The sequence below is a fragment of the Dermochelys coriacea genome, chromosome 3 (genome assembly GCF_009764565.3).
Source record: "Dermochelys coriacea isolate rDerCor1 chromosome 3, rDerCor1.pri.v4, whole genome shotgun sequence".
Classification (NCBI taxonomy): Eukaryota; Metazoa; Chordata; order Testudines; family Dermochelyidae; genus Dermochelys; species Dermochelys coriacea.
In genome coordinates this window covers 195,044,735-195,068,193 of record NC_050070.1, presented here as the reverse complement: position 1 = coordinate 195,068,193, position 23,459 = coordinate 195,044,735, and the positions used below count along the sequence as shown (strand labels likewise).

The window sequence follows — 23,459 nt, the reverse complement described above, 5'->3', positions numbered from 1 at the left end:
TAGGTAATTGTAGTGGGCAGACGTACCACACACGAGAATTGCAGAACTAAGATTGCACTGTATTGCTGTCTGTCTGCCTTGTAGAAGGAGGGTCTGTCTTTAGAGAGGAAATGTTTTTTGGAATGAAGGGAGTTTGGGGAGGGGGGGAGTTGTTTTTTTTTTTTAAGTCTTGAATTGCATCCAAATTTTTTTCAAAATACCTTTTAACAAAATACATTTTAATAAAACATTTGCTTTCTAAATCCCCAAAGAGGACTTATTTGAAGAATGTTTTCTGGATCATAATTGGACTGAGCTAATCATATAGCTAGCCAGAATATTTAAACTGTACTAATTAGTCACGAAAACACAACATTCTTTAATTTTTAAATATTCCTAGTTTGGGGGCTTATATATTTAATAATCACACATTTAAAATGCAAAATAGTGCAGTCTGTGGGGTTCATTTGTCTGCTCTGTAAGGGAATATGAATAGTTAAAGTAGAAACCCAGGTGTGGAATCCTTTCCATTCCCCCACCCACCTGAGACTTAGTATAACTCTAGTCATATAAACTGTACAATATTTTGTGAATTGATGAACTAGTAACTTCCCTGATAATCTTAGCTATCAAAGCTGAACATATAATTTAGAATGTGATTCTGACCCCTGGACTTCTCTATAGGTTTACTCAAGATGCAGTTTTGGAGAACAAGTTAACTGTTTCTGATGCAAAGTAGCTATTTTCTTGATGAATTAATTGTATTTTAGATTGCACAAACAGAAAACTCACATGCAGCATGCCCTCTCCTAGCATTTCATTCACTTTCTTCCCACTAAACACAATTTCAGTTTTACTGTTATGGTAGAAAAGGGTGATTTTTTTTTTTTTTGGGTCCCGGGAATCCAAACAATACCGTGTCCCTTTTCCTTCTTAGAAATTTAAGATCCGTATTGAAGATCCCCCTCGTCGAAAGCACATGGTATTTCTGGGTGGTGCAGTTCTAGCAGACATCATGAAAGACAAAGACAACTTCTGGATGACCCGACAAGAATACCAAGAAAAGGGAGTGCGTGTGCTGGAGAAGCTTGGTGTGACTGTTCGATAAACTCCCAACCTTGTTCCCACACGTGTCTAAAGCTTTTATTCCTTCATTGCCAATCTTTGAACTCATTCAGCTACATGACATGGAAAGGCCTGTCTGTGCCCTTTGACCCAAAGGTCAGGTTTTGTTCTGGCTTCTTGGGGTAGCTTTTGTTAAATGTTTGTTAATATGGCTAAATTTGACCACTTCCCTGCAAACAAAACAGAGCAAAAGCAGCCTGTCTACTGCATTGTTCCGTCTCAGGAAGGCAATTCTGGTAGGCTTTTTTCTCCTGGGTTTATTGCTGTAGTGCTGCTGGCTTTTTTTTTTTTTTTCCCCTCTAGCTCACTGGGGGTGGTGTGCCTTTTTTAGCATAAGAAAACCTGTCGGCAGCAGCTTTTACCTTCACGTTATTGTGGTGTTTACCTTTGCATCTTTGGCCACCATCTCCATTGGCATTTTTTACCACAATTAGGAATTCTGATTAAAACCACAGTTAGGAACTGGTTTAACCAGCCCAAATGGCTTTCCACACGCTTCCAACATAGTTTGACTCCAAATGTACTGGCCACTTAAACTGTGTTAGAAGGCAGTTTATCTGCAACTGTTTGACAGAATTCCTAAACAAAATGACACAGTCAATGGGGCTTTTCATGGTGCGTTTCTTCAGAATGGCCAACTAAGCAGTTATTGCCACAAACCAATACATATCTGAAACCTCTAGTATGCTGACAGATTTAAATTCTTAGCCTTATAGTTTCTTGGTGTTATGTAGCTTCGCTGCTAGGGGACACTGGGGGTCAACTTCTATGTAGAAATACTCTTCTTTTATAGTTAAATTTTGGTACCATGATGTGTCTATGTAATAGAGAGCAAGAGCTGTTATATTATCAATTCCATTTCTTTGGGTTTGAGGCTTTGGCTAAGAAATTTTAGAGCAGCTGGGTCTGGAGCCTAAATCTTAATCTATTGAAAAATAACATTTTTAAAAATGCTTGTAATAATTCTAATTAGATACAATAAAATACCCCAACAAACTTGAGTTGTAAAAGCTTGTTGTAAGCGCTTTTGTGTACATCAGAAGCGCTTCTATTAAAATTTGCAAGTACCGAATCCCGTGCCAAGTAGTTATTGCAAATGAATCTTTCATCTTAACTGACCAATGTTTGTTTAAATAAAGCAAGCAGATATTTATAACAACCACTGGCAGTAGGTTATGAAGAATGACCTATATTTGTTGCAGTTAAAAATAACATTGACATGTGAGACTTGTTGCTAGTTGGTAAATATCCACAATTCACTCTGTCTAGTCTTGATTTTTGATACTTATGGGGAAGGAAGTAAAACCAGCGTTGGGAATGTTGTTTCTAAAAAACACATTAAAAGCTGAGATTCATTGAAAAATAGATGTTACTGGTAATTATCAGAAATCTTATTTTTTTTAATCTAGTTGCCAGCATGATTTTCTTGTTGACAGGAAATACAGGTACTATCCTCCGAATAAAATCTGCTGCCTGGCTGCAAAGTGTAGCAAAAATTGCTCGTATGCATTTCCATCCAACTATTCATTGTGTCACTTCACCATTCATTGAAAATATCAAATTATATCATGTCTGACCTAATTTTTCCAAAACCTTACTACTACATTTAACAACAGCAGAGCCAGGATCTGTTGTGGAGTAGGGACAGACTTTCCAAGTTTGGTGTGCATGACATTGCATTCATTCGTGTATATGCTAAGACCTGACAATTACACACATCTCTCTTTGATCATTTAGTCCTCATCGAACACTGCAATATGTAAACCTTGCTTTGATTCCAGAAACTTTTTTTTTTCATTCCTAAATTGATGGAGAGAGACCTTCCTTTTGGCTGAAAGCATAACCATGTCTACATGTATTTAATACTAAAACAGTCACTGAAGTTTAATTACAGGAGAGTGTTTTTTGCAGCTGTGATTACCCTTAACTTGAACAATATGAATTTATAGGCATGCTGGTCATGCCTCAATGCATGCACTTACAATGGTTACTAGATTTTGGGGATATGGTTGTAAGGGGTATTCTGAACTCTTGTAGTTTTCTGTAAGTTTAATACCGGATATGCTTTAGAAATGCCGTTCAGCCGTCAACAGTAGAAGACTTGCTTTTAGAACAAATAGCAGTTGTAGCTTCTCACATGGTGCATGTCTCTTCGTTCTCCATGTGTCCCAAAAGCCATGGAAGTAAACCAAAGAATGACATATTTTTAGAATAATAATGTGCTATTTGAACATTCAAATTTAGGGACTGACCCTGCACAACCCTTTGCTCAAGTTTTCATACTGGCCTCAGGTAGGTGTGTCTGTGTAAGTAAGGATTGCAAGATCAGACCCTTAGGCTTGAGTACTTCACAGCACCATGAGCTACAGATGTCGCTCAGTTTTGCAGTAACTGGAGTTTCTATGGAGACTCTGTATTTATATTAAACCCGAGCATTTAAAATTATTGCTATCCTGGGTTTGAGAGAGCGCATTTAGACATAATCCAAATGGCATATTTGTGTGTTGAGTGGGTGTTCTTGTGCTCAGTGCGGTTCCCTCTCGTGTGTGTGATTTCCCACTTCAGAACTTGTGTTGCTGTGAAAGCGATCTGGTTTTAACTTTTTAAAAACCAAATACCAAGTTAAATTTACAATTTAACGTTAATGGGAGTCTACGCATAAATACAGGATGCCTCAGCAATTGTAAGAGTTCTTGTGAACAACCTATTTTTAAACGTACCTGCTTTGAAAACACAATGTGTTTTAGGATATTAATCTGTGTAGCTATTAACATGAATGGCTTTTTTTATACTGTTCTGAGCAATGTTAAAACAGTGACGTTTGAGGCTACGACTGGAAAGAGAAACATTAACTGAAACAAATTGGCAGGTCTTTTCAATTTAAAAAATAAAATCAGATTTTTCGAAGTAGTTCATGTTTGCTGTGTCTCCTTTGGGAAGTCACAATTCTGTTTATTATATTTTCTCCTTTAATCAGCCACTTAAATTGGAAATGTTATGGATGGCTAACTAGAGAATCTGGGACATCAACATAACAAGCTCCCTATTGATCACTGGCACGTTTAGAAATGCACCAGCACCCCTTGCTGGATCTAGGATTAAATACCTATGTAGAGGAGAAACGCATCAATGAGAGAGAATCTTGTCAAGACTCTTAATCTCAGTTCAGAATTCAGGCTGGCAAGTGCTATGATTTTCTGTGCTAGTTACTATGATTGGGTTTCCGATCCTGTGACGTGCTGAGAGCTCTCAGCTCCATTGACTTTAGAATACACTGGACAGTACTGGCCCAGTGACGGAGAAAAGCCTTCAAAAGTAATACTTTTTTCAATATGAAAACAACACTTGGCATTAAGTGGCAGGGTGCTAAATACTCTTCCTGTCTTAATCGGTAAAGTGAAGAATTGTGCTAGTTGTAAGGGGATAGGTAGATATGTTTTAAAAGCTGCACTTAATTTGAAGCAGCTTTGTATAGCACAGTGTTCGTGTCTTTTTAGCATTGGGCCCTGTCTACCTCACAGATTTCAGTGGGTTTGGTAACTGGTTAGTGACATGATTGGTTTTAACGATGACTTGTGTCCAAGCACACTAAAGCTAATACTAGATAAAGTGTGTCAGCTAATTGTTTCACACTGGCCATCAGCATTAGGTGGAGCACACAATTCTTTTCTTGTACCCCTTTTGGCTTATAGAATACTGCTTCTGATTCAACCAAGTTTGGCCAGTTTCGCAGGGCACTGCCATGTCTGTATATCCTCTGGGCACTTTGCCCCCTGCTGAGCAAGTTGGGGTAATTGCCCAGGTTTACCTAGGATGAACTAAAACACCATTAGGCACCATGGTGGATGTAGATATATGTGGTTGGGTTGTGACAAATGCTGCTGCGAACACAACTGTCTGTTTTTCAGAGTAGCAGCCGTGTTAGTCTGTATCCACAAAAAGAAAAGGAGGACTTGTGGCACCTTAGAGACTAACAAATTTATTTGAGCATAAGCTTTCAGCTGTAGCTCACGAAAGCTTATGCTCAAATAAATTTTAGTCTCTAAGATGTCACAAGTCCTCCTTTTCTTCTTACAACTGTCTTTGTAGTTGGGTCAGGTGAGTTTTGTGCTGTGTGCAAATGCTTGTAGCTAGGACCTTAATGGAGGAAGGGGAAAAAATTCTAATATCCCATCACCATACAGAAGGCTCTACCTCTGCTCAGTAACCATTTTCCAGGCTTCTTTTCTTTAATGTGACTATGTTTCTGCCCATGACACTGGATTGTGACAAAAGCACGTCTTCCTTGTGTTTACAGCCCTTTCCATATTGCTTTGTTGTGGCAACATATGCCAGGCAGTTTGAACACTACAAAGAATCAACCTTAAATTATGCTCATTTACCTGTGTTCTGGCAAACATGAAAATTACATGAACATTTTTCAAATGGTCTTTGACGTTACTCTGTAGCCACCATTTGGAAAAACAATTACTCAATGTACATTTTTTAAGTCCACCTATTGAGAGTGAAATGGGTGACTAAGAATGTTTTCACTGGCAGCTCACCTGGTGCTGGTTTCTGGAGCAAAGTCATCCTGTAGTGGGGAAATGTCAGCATTTGAGGCCCAGCAGGCCTGAGGAAAACAGATGCGACTCCCAACTTGTCTCCTCCCTTAGGCTGGGGGGAGAGAATTTTGCTTGTCTTCAGAAGACCATGCACAAGCAAAGAAGGCAGGACAAAACTGATGCAGACAGTAGTACATAGCTCTGCATGTTATGAGTTACAATCTCAAAACATTTCTACCAAAATACCATCCGCGGGAATAACCCCCCTTCCCTATACCTGTATTTACGTCTCTTCCCCAAAGCAGGACTGCCAAGACTACTAATGGTAGGCAAAGGATACATTTTTTTTAAAACATGTCTTTGACAATTGTAGAAATACTCCCTGAACTTAGCTGTCTCTATCCTGAGCCTTTGAATAGGTTGGGCAGGAAGGGAATTTTAGGGAAAGAGGAAACTTTTGGCTCAGCCTGTCTATTTTTTCCTCCCTTCAGAGAAATTAGACACAAACATGAGAAGGTTAAGCTAGAATAGGAACTAAGCTTCCTTAGGAGGAGACAGAGCTAGGAACCTTTTAATGGAACTTGGCTCTGACTCATCTTGCCAACCCAACTGGTGTATCCCAGCTACAAAACTGGGAAGGGAAATGGAGCCCTGGCCTTTTCCCCAGGCTACCTGTGCCCCCAAATCCAGGAATGTTTGTTGAAAACTTATCAATTGCCAGCAGCAGGGAGAGTTGGACCCAACCCCCGGGAGAGGTGGGTCCACCCCCTAGTAAAGCTGTCCCCAATGCACCCTTTACTCCAGCCGATCTCTTTATTTGCCCTGAAGCTTAGATGTTTCAGGGATCCTTCACCAATTTTCTCTAATCTGCCCAACCTAGAGAGAGCATTTTAAATCTCTTCAGGCATTTTTTAATTGGTACTTGCTGACATCAAAGCAGAGCTTACAGCACATGTTTCATGTGTGTCAAGCACATGCTTACTTTCCAAAAGCAAAAAGAAAAGGAGTACTTGTGGCACCTTAGAGACTAACAAATTTATTAGAGCATAAGCTTTCGTGAGCTACAGCTCACTTCATCGGATGTACTCCTTTTACTCCACAAGTACTCCTTTTCTTTTTGCGAATACAGACTAACACGGCTGAACCCTTTCCAAAAGCAGTGACACTCATGTGGGGGTGTCCAGTCCAAATTTCTACCTTTGCTGCACTTCCCTTTCCCATACCAACCCATCTCTTGCATCCCTGCTGCCACCTTTCTTGGTCCCAGTAGAAAAGTTGAGGTGGGAGGGTTCTAAAGACTTTGAAAGGCAGGATCTGGCGGAACAGTCCAGCCTCCTCTTGGTGTCTGTCACACCTACTTCCAGCCACAAAATGTTAAAGGAAAGAGTTGTCCCGTTTGGGAGCTGTGCACCACCTCGGCACTAGTCAGCGTCCCTTTGGAATAGCTTAGGGTTTTCTTCTGGTTTGGATCATTGAGCCTTCTTTGAACATACTTTTTCAATAAACAACATGGCAACTCAAGTAAAAGCTGGATGGATTTGCTAATTCTCATAATGCTGTAAGTTTCTCCCAGTAGGAAAGACTAGTTGTAAATAAGATGTTAGAACTTTAAATGTTATCACTGTAACTAGAATCTCTAAAACACGGTCAGCCCTGGAGGCTAAATGGCAAATGAATCCAAGTAGCATGCGAGACCAAACTATTGTGTAATTTAATAGATAATTACCTAATTACACAAGTGCTTAAAACACTGGTGGGTGACCAAGTGCACAGAGGAAGTGCCCAGAGCGGGGCACCACTTCACCATGAGTTTGAGTCTCTTCTTCTGTTTGTGTTTGAAATGCAGCAATTAGAAAGAACCATCTGTGGTGACAGATACAGGAATCGTTGGGGAAATCTATAGCCTGTGTTGTTGAGGAGCTCGGACTAGCTGAGCATAATGGTTCCATTTATCTTAGAATCTGTTCACTAGACTGTTAAATGAGCGACTGGGATTATTCCTTGCCCATTTCATATATTTACTCATACGGAGGGAATTTAATTTTGAAAGGAATAATTTTAGGGCTCATGTTCCTCTGATATTACAATGCTGTACGACATGAAAATGGAAGGTGTAAATACAGTGCCTTTCCCCACCAGTGTGCATTCTTTACGCTCCTCCCACGCTGTTCTGCGGGTGTCACCTAAGAACAATCGTACAAATGGAAAAAGCAAACAGGCACCTTTGGATTTGAGACAAGAGCCCTGCAAGCACCTCTACCAATCTCCAGCAGAAACATTAAGAACAAAAAGTTGGACTCCTCAAAGATTCTGCTATGCGCTTCAGCGACGTCTCCTTTATGTTGTATCTAAATGGCTTTCCCATGTGCAGGTAGAGAGTTGCTGCAAAATTTGCATTTTTTTTAAGGCGGGCTGTTCACTTATGGAACTGAATTCATTCTATTCTTGGAAGTTTTTGTTAGGTGGAGAAGTCAGAAGGGAGTAACCCTCCCCCCATTTTAGTACAGTTGTTGCTTGTCAAGAATATGCATGGTCTGTTTTCTTCAGCCTCTTGGCTTGTCTGATAAAATGATTAGCTGTTAGACAGGCAGAGGGAAAGGATCACATCTGCATCAGACAGGAAGACTGGGACAGTAGAAAGGGGGGAAAAATCCCTACTTGAATCACAGCTGCCCCCCATGCATAGTAATAGAGCTTGCCAAGAATATTCACATTGATTTAGGGAGAAAAGCTGAGGAAAGCATTTAAACCCCAGCTAGCTTGGACCAGTGACAAACTCTCTCAGAGACTATTCCCACTTAGGCCAAAAGAAGGTTTTCAAGCCATGTTCCTTCCTCCTTTCCCCCGCTGCGCGAGTGTTCATGGGCAGTTAGTTGAGTATTGTTTTATTTGCAGCATTGTAGCCATGTTGGTTCCAGAATATGACAGACGAGGTGGGCGAGGTAATATCGTTTATTGGACCGGCTTCTTTTGGTGAAAAAGAGAAGCTTTTGAGCTTCACCGCTCTTCAGGTCTGATTACCTTTCTCAGACCTGAAAAAGAGCTCTGTGAAGCTTGTCTCTCTCTCCAGCAGAAGTTGGTATCAGCCTGAGCTGAGACGGTGGGATAAGATGTACACAGCTCACGACAGGGAAAAACAAGATGCTGCCACTGTGGTCTGATGATTAGAGCAGAGACCCAGGATTCAGGATGCCTGAGTCCCACTGGCAGTTCTGCTGCTGACTCACTGTGTGACCGTGGCCATGTCACTTAATGTATCTGTGCTCAGTTTAAAAGGGGGATAGTGGTCCTTCTCTGCCCCACCAAATAGTTGTGAGAATTAACTAATTGCTTGGGTCTGATCCAAGTCTTGAATCAATGAGAGCTGGACAGACCCTTAGAGACGGTTGGTGCATGGAGCTAGCAGTATAAAACTGTCAGTTTGGAGTAGGTTTTTTTGTTGGTGGTGGTGGTGTTTTGTTTTTTTTAAAACATACTTTATAGATAAAAATCACCCCCTAAGCCAGCTTAATGCAACGAGCTTGGCTACACTATAGGATCTTCAGGGCAAATGCATAGATTCTGAGCATCCTTTAAGGCAATGTCTCCATACCAAGGGGTAAGTCCTCTCCCCTGTGTAAAGCCTGGATAAATGGGGTGTGTGTTCGGGAGGCTGAGGAGAGAGAATCTCTTCTTCCACATACACAGGGTGCTGTGCAGACACTAATTCAGCCTCAAGAGCCTCCAGGCTTGCTGGTGAGGTTGTTCAGAGGATCTACAGCTCTGCCCCAAAAGGGTAGTGTAGATATACCAGCTGTGCCCCAAAAAGCAACCTCCTTCTTCGAGATCCTGTTCACAAGGCTTCATCACAGGGTGCTGCTTACTTGCAGGAGCTTGACTTACCTTCCCTCTCCCAATACAGCCAGTACTTTCTGCCACCACTCAAAGTGGGAGAGGAACAGGGTTTTGTCCATGGCATTTATTACGTACTTTCAAAGTATGCCCCTAAAACTGGGAGGATGGGAAACCGAAGGGTGAGGGGCATCCTGCCAGCAGTTATACAGGTGAGTAAAGTTACACATGAGAGGTGTCCCACCAAAGCCAATGGAGATGCTCACATATGTTAACTGGTTGCAGGATCAGGCCCTAAAGTGGCTCACAGTTCCACTTTTAAGGGATTAGTCATGGTATTTTAACCTAAAAAGTGTCAGCTCCAGCTGGAGGCTGCCTTCTGGAGCACTCCGGCATCTTTGCTCCATCTGAATAACTGAAAATCCCTGTCTTCTAATGCTTTTTCCAGAGTTGTTGGGTTATTTATTCGGAGCAGTGAGGGAGGCGGGTTGTGGTAAATGAAGTACAAACGAAAATGTTTCTGTGTATGCATTCATGGCAACAGAGCCACACAGAGACATAACCTAATGGAAGGCCCATATGTTGAAAAAATATTGTATGTAATGAGAATTGCTGCATTTTTTGTAAACGTAATGGGACAGATAGGCAGCAGCTGTGGGTTACTCGAGGAGCAGCTAATTCAGCAAGCTGAATTTAAAGATATTTCCCAGATCTCCAAAACAATGAATAGCAGTGTTGTTTAAGATTACCATTACGGCTTACATCCTCCTTGGACTGGAAGCCTTGGGAGGAAGCCTTTATCTATGCTTCTGGGGCAGAAGTACATGATTAGTGGCTAGCCTATCATAAGAAGCCCCAGGGGAGCAAAGAGGACTGGACGTGAAGGAAGGAAGGAAATTGTGTTGGATAAACAAAAAAGAGCCTCAGGAAAGCATTTGAGATGGGCAAGACTTGGTAAAAAGTCAAACACTCAAGGGACCTATTTGAGTCCTAGCTAATATTTAAACCTTTTTAAAAAGGAATAAAAAGCTTAAGCAGATGAGACTTGAGCTAAAACTGAATTAATAACATAGTAGGTTCATGTTTCTGTATATTTAGTTATGTTCTAAGCCAATGTATTAATAGTTTTAAATATAAATAGCAAGGTTGAGAGCACGTGTGTCCGTTTGACTTTAATTTCCCAGGGCTGAATTTGAATTAAACGAACAAACAAAAAGTGACAATACAAACCACTTGTAATTCGAGTTGAATGATTAATATTAATTATTTGGTTGATGGTGGCACTTACAGGCCCCCGCTGAGCTCAGGACTCCACTGTGGTAGGTACTGTACAAAGATACAGAGGAAACAGTCCTGTCCTCTGAAAGGAACATCTACACTTCAGGCTGGAGGTGTAAATTCCAGCCCAAGGAGACATAGTCGGGCTCGCTCGCATCAAGTCAGCGCACTAAAAACAGTGCGTGTCTACAGCAGCGTGAGAGGCTAGCTGCCCCAAGTACATTCCCATCGGAGACCTTAGGGGTGTACTCAGCCACTCTTACTGTTCTTATTTTTAGTGTGCTCGCTCGATTGGAGCTGACATAAGTATGTCTGTTCAAGCTGGAATTTACAGCTCCAAGATATACCAAGAGTCTACACAGATGAGAGATACAAAGGGCGAAGGGGAAAATAGAGGTGACATGACTTGCCCAAGGTCATGCAGTGGCAGATCCAAAAGTATAACTCACGTTTACCTACTGCCAGTGCAGTTGCCTCGTTACTAGACCATACTGTCTCTAACTACAATTATAACTGGATTAAAAAGGACCTATTAATGGAAAAGTGGGACTGGAAATCAGATGGACTCATTCTATAGCTATTCCTCTGGTTTTATTTTACAGGGGGGACACAAATCAGGAACTACTCACCCATGTACTGAAACAATTCACCATATGCTCCCTCTATCGCCAAGGAAAAGGTGCTGGTTCAAATGCAAATTTGCCCTCCAAAAACCCCAACATGTAATTTTCAAGGGAGAAGGCATTTACAGGACAACTATTACAACATCATCAAGTTATCCCACCATCAAGTTTGCCAAGAGCTAATAATCAAAATGGTACGTTGCAGTTTTAAGTCATCTTTATGCAGCTGTTCTTGTCAGGGGGATAGGGGACTGGCTAGTGTTGTGTCTAAATTTGTTGCAGGTTTCATACATGTAAACAAAAGAGGTTGGGCAGACAATCTGGGGCCTCGTTAAATTAGCTCCAGGGAGATCTGTCAAATGTAACTCAATGTTTTTAAAAAAAAAAAACAAAAAAATACCCACACGAATTAAAAGAAAGAGGCTATCCAAGCTAAAAGTGTGTTCAATGATTTTCAGTTATTGGCACTTAAGCCCAGATTTGAAAGCAACATTATTGCACATGCTGAATTACAATTGTAAAAATGGATCACATTTGTTTTATTGTGTTTGATTCCCAGGCTATGATGTTACAGTTTTCTATTACTGTGCAGTTCCGATAACTGAAAGATTTAATTGCCCGTAAAACCACTCGCTTGCCACACAGACAGGAGCGTTTACATAAAAAATAAACAAACAAGGAAAATCCCTCTTTAGGGGCAAATTCTGTTCTCAGTGTCACCAGAGTACAGCAGAAATAACTGCATGGAAGTCAAAGTGACTGTGGATTTACTGTGTATCACGTCACAATTTGATCCTTTTGCAAACATGAGCACGGTGTTACAAACCTGGCTTTAGAAAGAAATGACAACTGTAGCAGTGTTTGTGGGGGTGGGCGAGAGATTTGTCCAGTAATGTTTTATTTGCAAAATTGACACAAACTGCATGACCATACACAGAGATGGGTCAAATGAGTGTTAAAACACCCATTGAAGGACATGATGCAGGATCAGACCCCAAAGGGCATAATGACAGAGTTCAACTTGAAAAGGCAGAAAGGCTTTTTTGTGATCAGAGCGAGCCCTTGCTTTCTTTTCCATATATGTTCTGTAAAATATATTCGTCTACTATAAAAGTCACAGCAAACGCTCTCCCACTTGGACCACTGTGGGGCTGCTGGATCTGCACAGTATATGGGAAGAGGAGGCTGTGCAGTCCCAGCTGTACTTGAGCCATAGGAATTTTGATACCTATGGGCACATTTCTCGAGGCTTGTGCGAAAAGGGCTATGATCAGGGCACAGTGCAGCGCAGAGCAAAGATAAAGGAGCTGAGGCAGGCATACCATAAGGCAAACCATTGCTCCGGTGCTTCACCTAAGATCTGCCAGTTCTATAAGGAGCTGGATGCTATCTTTGGTGGTGACCCCATCTCCACCACCAAGAGCACCGTAGATATTTTGGCGGTGGAAAGAGGACCCAACCTGGAGAACTTAGTCATTGACAAAGAGGTGGAGTTAGACAACCATGTGGAGCTCCTGGTGAGGTTGCCCAGTGGGACAGGCAGCCAGAAACTGTTCACCACTCCGGAGGTGACTAGCAAGTCTCAGCAGTTGCTCTCCAGCGAGCAAGAAGCAGGAGAGGAGACGCCTGGTAAGTGGCTATAGTTTGTGTAGTGCAGAGATGGGTTCAGGGTATAGAAATGTACAAGGCTGGCTGTGTTTCTGTGAGCTGGACATTTCTCTGGGTAGCTAATCAGTATGGTAGAACAGGGTGTTGATGCGTGCCGAGATCTCATGGGACTCCTCCAGAGAGATCTCCAGGAAAGTTTCCTGGAGCTACTCAGTAATCCTCTGCTGAAGGTTCCTTGGCAGAGCTGCTTTGTTCCTTCCCCCATTGTAGGAAACTTTCCTGTGCCATTCGGCAATCACTTGTGCAGGGACCAAAGTGGCACACAGGCGACCAGCATAGGGAGCAGGGCGGAAGCCACAAGTGTGTAGTAGAAGTACCCTCGCTTCCCTGCTTACCCTCAGCAGTGAGATGTCTGCTACAATGAACCCCGCCTGTAGACAAGTGGGGGAGAATTTTATAATTTTTTCCCCTAGGCGGCTGCACCGCAATCCTTGCGGAGTGCTCTTTCCCCCCCATGTAGAGCAGCCCACCCTCAGCCAACACTCACCATGCTTTGGTGTTTGCAGAGATGTGTGCTTGCCAAGGGTGAGTGAGAAAGTGATTATGTTGCAAAAGGTGTATTTAACTGAAATGTTTCAATGCTGTGAGTGAATTTAAATCATGCTTCTGTTCCTTGTGCTTTGGCAGATGTGGTCTTCAGGAACACCCCCCACACATACACCAGCCGAGTGTCTCTGCCAGATAAGAAACTGCCCAAGACCCAGCAAAGAACACATGTTCCGGGTGGTACTGCACTGCTCCAATGCAGAGAAAAGGGAACGTAAGGCATAGAGGGAAGCTGAAAGGCAGGACAGAAAAGAAAATCAGGAGTTTGTTAAGGATGCTAGTGAGCAGATGATTAAAGTCATGGAGGAGCAAACGCAGATGCTGAAATCCTTAATAATTCTGCAGACGGAGCAGGTGCGGGCATGCCTGCCTGCCTGCCCTCCCCTGCAGCACATTCAGAACTCTCTTCCATACCCCCTCCCAAACTCCGCCCACACAGTCCTTTCCACTTTCTGGGACTTCTCAGCTTCCCCTTCACTCCACCCCCTGGGACAACTTTCAAAATGATAGCTGGACCTACACACAGCTGTAAAAGTCTGCCCTTCCCTGGTACCTCCTTTCCTTGTGCGTGCGTGTGTGTGTGTGTGGTGGTGGTGGTGGGGGCTATTATTGTGCAATAAAGGCAAAGTTTTTGAATAGTAACATCTTTATTTGTTTCCTACAAATTGAGATAGCAGTCACTACTGATAACATACACAGGAGGTTTAATCATGTGCTTGCTGGAATGTAAGGCTCCAAAATGTCACTATTGCTTCGTAGGACAACTACATGTAATGTAACATTGCAGCACCAATCACAGTGATATACATTGCTGGTTTTCATTTTCCAAGTGTTGCTTCAAAGCCTCCCTGATTTGACTTGCCCCACTCTGGGCCCCTCTGATAGCCCTGGTATCTGGCTGCTCAAAATCAGCAGCCAAGCAGTCTGCCTCAATACTCCACCCATAAGCAAACTTTTTACTCTTAGCTTCACAAAGATTATGCAATGTACAACAAGCAGCTATGACCATGGGAATATTATCCTCACTGAGGTCTAGCCTGCCATAAAGGCATCACCAACCCATCTTTAATCTGCCAAAGGCACATTCCACTGTCATCCACCACTTACTCAGCTTGTTTTTGAACTGTTCCTTACTACTGTCCAGGTTTCCCATGAGCCACAGCTGTAAGGGGTATACTGGGTCTCCCAGGATCATTATAGGCAGTTCAACATCCCCCACTGTAATCTTCTGGTCTGGAAAGAAAATTCCCGCTTGTAGCTTTCTATACAGGCTGGTGTTCCTAAAGATATGTGCGTCATGTACCTTCCCAGACTGCCCTGTGTTGGCGTCAGTGAAACACCCATGGTGATCCACAAGTGCCTACAACACCATAGAGAAGTACCACTTCCTACTGATGTACTCCATTGCAAGGTGGTCCAGTGCCAAAATTGGAAAATATGTGCCATTTATCGCCCCTCCACAGTTCAGGAAACTCATTTCTGCAAAGCCATCCACTATTTCATGCACATTTCCCAGAATCATGATCCTTCGTAGCAGGATGCGATTAATTGCCTTGCACACTTGCATTAACGTAGCACCAACGGTTGAATTCCCGACTAAAAACTGATTTGCAACCGTCTGGTAGCAGTCTGGAATTGCCAGCTTCCACACAGCAATTGCCACACGCTTCTCTACCGCTAGGACAACTCTCATTCTGGTGTCCTTGCACCGCAGTGCTGGGGCGAGCTCTGCGCAAAGTTCCAGGAAGGTGGCTTTCTGCATCCGAAAGTTCTATAGCCACTGCTCGTCATCCCAGAACTGCATGACGATATGATCCCACCATTCGGTGCTTGTTTCCCGAGCCCAAAAGCAATGGTCCACCCTCTGCAGCTATTCTGTGAATGCCAAAAGCAATATAAAGTTGCTCCTACCCATATCCTACAGCATGGCAGGCAACCGGGAGTCATCTTCAGTTAGGAACTTCACGATTAACTGCACTGCCATCTCTGATGTCTTCATAACAGTTATCAGAGCATAGGAGAGCAGGGATCCATCCCTTCTCACAAAGATGCCGGGGTGCACAGCAAAGAAGGGCTGTTGAAAAATGCCGCAAAAGAAAGCCCAGGGAATGCTGGGACAGAAAGCAATGCATCATGGGACATTGAGCCCAATCCCAAGATGCGCCACAATCTGCTCTGCCTTCCCACAAGACTTAGCAGCAGAAGGTGTCAAGATGGACTGTGGGATAGGTACCCACAGTACACTGCTCACACTGTCAATGTTAGTGTCCCCACTGTGAATGCGCTCTGCTGACAGAGGGAGTGAGTGTGAACATGCAATACCCATTTTTATTATAGTGCTTTTTGAGTGTCGACATAACTTTACACTTAAAAGCAAATGTGATAAGTAGAATAGGAACAAGACCTTAGGGAAAAATGCCGAGTTTGCCGTTAATAACGTAAGACACTTCTTTTGCACTCGACAGGGGTTTTATTTTCCCTGAGCAGTATATAATTAATCAAATCATATCCAAACCATACAAGAAATACTCCAGATGGAACCGCAGCATGTAAAAGAGGCCCAGAGTACAACCAGCCTGGGAATATTTCTACAGAGAACTGGCAAAAGGTACAAATTATTTCACAAATGGTCATCCCACTAAGTGTGTGCTAGGACTGACAACAGCTGCAAGAGTGGGGAAAAACAGAGTAGAGGGACTAGTCATTAGAGCAGGAAAATGGAAGGCAGGGCTGACGGGTATGCCTTTGACTGGGCATGTTGCTTCATTTTTTTGTGCCTCAGTTTATATAGCTGTAAGCTAGGTGTCATTGTTTAGAAATATTGAGAGGCTTTGTCAGAGTGCAGAAAAAAGGCAGAACAGAGTCAGCAGTGGCAAAATAATGAAATTAATAGGCAAAAAGCTTAAAGCAAACACAAGAAAGTACGTCTTCACACAACACACAGTCAACCTGTGGAACTCATTGCCAGGGAGGTTGTGAAGGCCAAGAGTAAAACTGGGTTCAGACCATAGAGGATAGGTCCATCAATGGCTATTAGCCAAGAGGTCAGGGGTGCAACCTGATGCTGTGCATATCCGTTAGCCTTCGACTGTCTGAAGTTGGGACTAGACAAGAGGGGATGGATCATTCGACAATTGCCCTGTTTTGTCTATTCCCTCTGAAGCATATGGCACCATCCCCTGTCGGAAGACAAGATACTGGGGGAGATGGACCATTGATCTGACCCAATATGGCTGTTCTTATGTAAAACAGCAAATTTGAAATATGTGAAGGTCAGACTTTAGTCCAACTTGGAGTGTCTAGTTAAGCTTGATAAAATTTCCCAAGGGGACAGGAGTAAAACTCCTCCTCTTTCCTTGCATAAAAGCTTGTTGAGTTTCAAATATCTAAACCACAGACACATCACTGCCCCTCCCCCTCCAAACACAGAGAAACCCAAACACAGGCCACATGGTAAAGGGGTAGAAAGGCAGCTAAGGAAAAAGGGGGTTGGGCAATACATGCCTTCAAAGCAGGCCTGTAGAACTGCATACCGAAGAGCAGATGATAGCATTTCTTATTTTCACAGACAGCTACTTAACTGTCAACATAAGGAATGGCCATGAATAGAGAACGGCAGACAAGGCATAAATTACAAGGCCAACTAAAAAGAGAATATGGATCACGTACTACTTTAAAAGGCAGACCAGATGTCTTCAGATGCATTGAACTGTTCGTTCGACAAGAAGAAATGCTTTCCAGATTGGCTAATTAAGGTTACAGTGTATGCTTTCTCTGCTCAGCTGAATGGAGCTCCTCCACTGTGGGGCGAGTCTTTCAGCAACCAGGGCTGTTTGCAGTTAAAAAAAAAAATTTATAAAGGAGTGAGCGAATCCATCCAAGTACGTATTGGAACAAAGATGACAAGAGCTGTGGGTCTGCTTGCCTCCTTCTAACTTCAGGCTCAGTTTTTCAGAGATCTAAGAAAGCCTCTCAAGCCTGCGCATGTCTGATTTGGCCTGTAAATTGCCAATTCCATATTTGGTCCCAAGTGCCTAGAGATACGTAGTATCCCCAGCTGGCCTGCCCACACCTCTGGGCTAAGTCATCTGGGTGCAGAGGTGCACCTATCGTGGAAAATCAGGCCCCACAGTTTACGTGGTTGGTCATCCCCACACATCCCCTTTGCAGTCCCACCTAGCCAACTATCTGGCACAAACCCCAGTTCTCTGCATGTCAGCATGAGTCTAGTCAATCTGAGAGAGGATTACTGCTTTTGCTGGATCACGTTCACCATTCCATTTAAGTGGATTAATGGAGGTTAGCTCCAATTTAGCCCTGCACAGCACTAGCCAAGTCACATTAAGTTCTCTACTACTGGCAGTATTTTTGCTTTTCCCTTGTCATGATGCATTCTTAGTAGACTTGTGTGCAAAAGCAGCTTTGTAAAGTCTTAGGCTCCTGGTTTCCAACATAGATTTGGCATGTCAAGAACGCTATGAATATTTAGACCTATAGTTTGCTTGAACTCACACAGAATTGACATTAACCCTTTCTTGACTCTTATCAGTCCTGGGAAAATGGCATAAGTATACCATCTCTATATGGATATGCCCCCACAATAGACCTGTCTGTACCCCACCAGCTAGGTCAACACAAAATCATTATATTTGGATTCTTTACATTAACCTCAGGATTAGACTGCTTTGAGGAATTAAAAGCTGGTGAAGATGCAGTGTTTTCAACAGAGGACTTTAAACATACTCCTCTTTCCCTATGTTATGAAATGAAGGCATAAATTGTTGTAATGCACTGAAATGAAGACACCCATTATTATTATTATTAGAATACTGCCTAAAGTCACCAATCGAGACCAGGGCCCCATTGTGCTAGGGGCTGTACATATGCTGAGTCAGAGACATCTAAATAATGGGCACCTGAGACAGAGAGACTAAGTGACTAGCCCAGGGTCGCATGAGAAGTCTATAACAGAGCTGGAAATTGAACCCAGCTCTCCCGAGTCCCAGTCCGGTGTCTTAACCGCAGATCATCCTTCCTCATGAGAAATTTGCTCTTTAAGACAGCTATTTATATTTTTTAAATACAATTCCTACTCCATCATGCTACATAGTAGCCTTAACCAAGTAGCCAAATAATCTTATTAGTGTTTTCCTGTCATTCCTTCCCCAACCCCTCTCCTACTTCAGTGAGTCACACTGGGATTGGTTTGCAAGATCTGAGAGACAGGGATCACGTAATCCAATCTGTACAGTGAGGAACCCAGAATACTCTTGGGTGCTGCAAACTAGTAGGAACAGGTGTATGGGGCTAGGTTTTAAACACCCAATCCAAACCTATTCCAGCGTCATCTTCTAGTAGGGTTGCCAACTCTGACTAAAGCTATTCTGAGAGATTTCCCCCCCCCCAACTTGACAATGTCATTTTCTTAAAATATTTTATTAAAATTTAAATAATTAATAATAAAATTAAAATATTTTATTAAAATCTCCTGGATTGCTTTCAATAGACTGCTGCCGATTCTGGGAGACTCCAGGCAAAACCTGGAGGGTTGGCAACTACATCTTCTAGTGTGAGGCTTGCCTTTGGACCTACATACAATACAAATGCAAAACGTGTGTGTGTGGGGGGGAAGAGGGCGGAGTCACTTGCAACATGTTGTACCACACAGTTTGGCTAATTTCTGGTTTTGTTTTACAGTACAGACAGGAGCTAAGCCAACTTTGTAAGAAGTATAGTAAAGCCTTGCCATGGTCCTGACATTGATGCAAAGCTTGTGTAAATAGGATCTTCTAGAGCATCACTTGTGGTATAGGGTCTTCCACAGCTTCATATGAAGTTGTATGGGTATCTTCCTCCTTCTCAAATACATCTGAGAAGTATTTACATTTAAAGGAAATACATTTAAAATGTATAAGCTTGGGAGGAAACCATGTTATTTTAAATTAAATTTTATACAGATACATTACCTTTCAAACCACTTTTCAAATTATATATAAAAACTTTACTCAGCATGGAAATGCAGCTATCTCTGGGGTGCATAGCAAGAGTATATATCAGTGTAGAATAGGAAACAAGAAAAATACTATTCTCCCTTTGAAAACGTAAGCATATAAATGAGACTTTGGCCAAAACAAATAGAGGACTCTGAAATTTGGAGGCCCACATTTGAAAAAAGTGCATATGCAAAGTCCAACTTGCATAAGCACAAACAATACGAATGTATGTGCAAACTCAGCTTACAAATCAGGCAACTTTTTCAAATGTAGGCCACAATCCTGCAAAGATACATGCCTGGGCTTAACTTTATACACCATGAAGAGTTCCATTGACACCGGGAGGTTACTCATAGTGCATTAAGTTAAGCATATTTGGCACCTTCAGCCATAAATGACCTCATGTAGTGAGGACCTCAATTTTACATCTCCTCTGAGAAACATCAACCTCCAGTAGCAGTGTCCCCCTAGACCACATTAGGATATTGCTCCAGAGGGCAGCTCAAAGGGAAGCATCTCTCTTCCCAAACCCTGGCACAGCTGGACTTAGTTGGTGAGCACCATCCAAGGTACTATGTGGACTCACTTGTGAAATCAGAAGTGATCAAAGCCTGCAGGTGTAGAGTCAAAGGCCATATTTTATGTGAGAACATATTTCTGAGGCTTCTGAAGCTAAACTGCAGCTAACTCGACCTACTTGAATATGTCACTGTGCTAATGTTTGGACCAGACAGATTCAGTGGAGCTCTCGCATTTGAGTTGTTACTAACAGCAAGACCCAACCCTATCTTAAGCTTGCTGTAGTCCAGGTATAATTCTCATTACTGATGTGAAAGCCGAAGGAAATCTCTTGACATAGACTTCTCTCAGTTAATGGAAAGATGAGGTACGGGATGGAAAAATATAGGAGCAGACTGTTCATTTTGGCAACAAACAAAAGCAAATCAGCCACCTACAACACTTCGGTGATACATCCCATACTCGAAGGCTGAATTATCAGATCATGTGGCTAACCCTGCAGCCAGAACTAGACTGAAAATTACTTGATGTGTGCCTCTCTCCAGTCTGGGAAAACTTTCCACATTCCATCACAAAGGCTACATCAGAGTATACGATTTAAAACCCCCCAACTTGTATATGGCCTTTCATCCAAGAGTCTGAAAGTGCTTTACACAACATATCTCAGCATCACTAGTACTATTATACCACGAGCTACACTAAGGTACAGAGGATAGGGCCCACATTTTCAAAATGTCACTAAATTTAGGTGCTCAGCTTGATACATCTAGGCCTGATTTCCAGAGGTGCTGAGTGCCTGTCGCTCATGTTAATGTCAGAGAGAAAAATCAGGATCTAGGTCTCAAATTGGGCTCCAACATTAGTGGATCTATTTGGGACTTTTAGACTTCGCCTTTTCCAAAGTCATGCATTCAGTCAGTGATAAAACAGCAAATAGAGCAACCTAGTGCAACAAGAGTGATGTCATGGTGGGAGTCTGCTATAGACCACCGGACCAGGGGGATGAGGTGGATGAGGCTTTCTTCCGGCAACTCACGGAAGCTACTAGATCGCATGCCCTGATTCTCATGGGTGACTTTAATTTTCCTGATATCTGCTGGGAGAGCAATACAGCGGTGCATAGACAATCCAGGAAGTTTTTGGAAAGCGTAGGGGACAATTTCCTGGTGCAAGTGCTAGGGGAGCCAACTAGGGGGAGCGCTTTTCTTGACCTGCTGCTCACAAACCGGGTAGAATTAGTGGGGGAAGCAAAAGTGGATGGGAATCTGGGAGGCAGTGACCATGAGTTGGTTGAGTTCAGGATCCTGACGCAGGGAAGAAAGGTAAGCAGCAGGATACGGACCCTGGACTTCAGGAAAGCAGACTTTGACTCCCTCAGGGAACAGATGGCCAGGATCCCCTGGGGGACTAACATGAAAGGGAAGGGAGTCCAGGAGAGCTGGCTGTATTTCAAGGAATCCCTGTTGAGGTTACAGGGACAAACCATCCCGATGAGTCGAAAGAATAGTAAATATGGCAGGCGACCAGCTTGGCTTAATGGTGAAATCCTAGCGGATCTTAAACATAAAAAAGAAGCTTACAAGAAGTGGAAGGTTGGACATATGACCAGGGAAGAGTATAAAAATATTGCTCGGGCATGTAGGAAAGATATCAGGAGGGCCAAATCGCACCTGGAGCTGCAGCTAGCAAGAGATGTCAAGAGTAACAAGAAGGGTTTCTTCAGGTATGTTGGCAACAAGAAGAAAGCCAAGGAAAGTGTGGGCCCCTTACTGAATGAGGGAGGCAAGCTAGTGACAGAGGATGTGGAAAAAGCTAATGTACTCAATGCTTTTTTTGCCTCTGTTTTCACTAACAAGGTCAGCTCCCAGACTGCTGTGCTGGGCATCACAAAATGGGGAAGAGATGGCCAGCCCTCTGTAGAGATAGAGGTGGTTAGGGACTATTTAGAAAAGCTGGACGTGCACAAGTCCATGGGGCCGGACGAATTGCATCCGAGAGTGCTGAAGGAATTGGCGGCTGTGATTGCAGAGCCCTTGGCCATTATCTTTGAAAACTCGTGGCGAACGGGGGAAGTCCCGGATGACTGGAAAAAGGCTAATGTAGTGCCCATCTTTAAAAAAGGGAAGAAGGAGGATCCTGGGAACTACAGGCCAGTCAGCCTCACCTCAGTCCCTGGAAAAATCATGGAGCAGGTCCTCAAAGAATCAATCCTGAAGCACTTAGAGGAGAGGAAAGTGATCAGGAACAGTCAGCATGGATTCACCAAGGGAAGGTCATGCCTGACTAATCTAATCGCCTTTTATGATGAGATTACTGGTTCGGTGGATGAAGGGAAAGCAGTGGATGTATTGTTTCTTGACTTTAGCAAAGCTTTTGACACGGTCTCCCACAGCATTCTTGTCAGCAAGTTAAGGAAGTATGGGCTGGATGAATGCACTATAGGGTGGGTAGAAAGCTGGCTAGATTGTCGGGCTCAACGGGTAGTGATCAATGGCTCCATGTCTAGTTGGCAGCCGGTGTCAAGTGGAGTGCCCCAGGGGTCGGTCCTGGGGCCCGTTTTGTTCAATATCTTCATAAATGATCTGGAGGATGGTGTGGATTGCACTCTCAGCAAATTTGCGGATGATACTAAACTGGGAGGAGTGGTAGATACGCTGGAGGGGAGGGATAGGATACAGAAGGACCTAGACAAATTGGAGGATTGGGCCAAAAGAAATCTAATGAGGTTCAATAAGGATAAGTGCAGGGTCCTGCACTTAGGATGGAAGAATCCAATGCACCGCTACAGACTAGGGACCGAATGGCTCGGCAGCAGTTCTGCGGAAAAGGACCTAGGGGTGACAGTGGACGAGAAGCTGGATATGAGTCAGCAGTGTGCCCTTGTTGCCAAGAAGGCCAATGGCATTTTGGGATGTATAAGTAGGGGCATAGCGAGCAGATCGAGGGACGTGATCGTTCCCCTCTATTCGACACTGGTGAGGCCTCATCTGGAGTACTGTGTCCAGTTTTGGGCCCCACACTACAAGAAGGATGTGGATAAATTGGAAAGAGTACAGCGAAGGGCAACAAAAATGATTAGGGGTCTAGAGCACATGACTTATGAGGAGAGGCTGAGGGAGCTGGGATTGTTTAGTCTGCAGAAGAGAAGAATGAGGGGGGATTTGATAGCTGCTTTCAACTACCTGAAAGGGGGTTTCAAAGAGGATAGCTCTAGACTGTTCTCAATGGTAGCAGATGACAGAACGAGGAGTAATGGTCTCAAGTTGCAATGGGGGAGGTTTAGATTGGATATTAGGAAAAACTTTTTCACTAAGAGGGTGGTGAAACACTGGAATGCGTTACCTAGGGAGGTG

The 23,459-nt window shown here is 43.2% G+C and overlaps 1 protein-coding gene across 2 annotated transcripts in view; it reads left to right on the top strand.

Annotated features, from left to right (window-relative positions):
- The window catches only part of ACTR2 (actin related protein 2), a 46,230-nt gene extending 42,216 nt beyond the window's left edge, over window positions 1-4,014 (top strand). For both annotated transcript variants that reach the window (XM_038394626.2, XM_043512014.1), the window contains one exon: window positions 917-4,014. In XM_038394626.2, coding sequence (XP_038250554.1) covers window positions 917-1,087 — 171 coding nt within the window. In that variant the 3' untranslated portion in view covers window positions 1,088-4,014. The remainder of the gene's footprint in view (window positions 1-916) is intronic.
- Window positions 4,015-23,459: the final 19,445 nt, after the last annotated feature.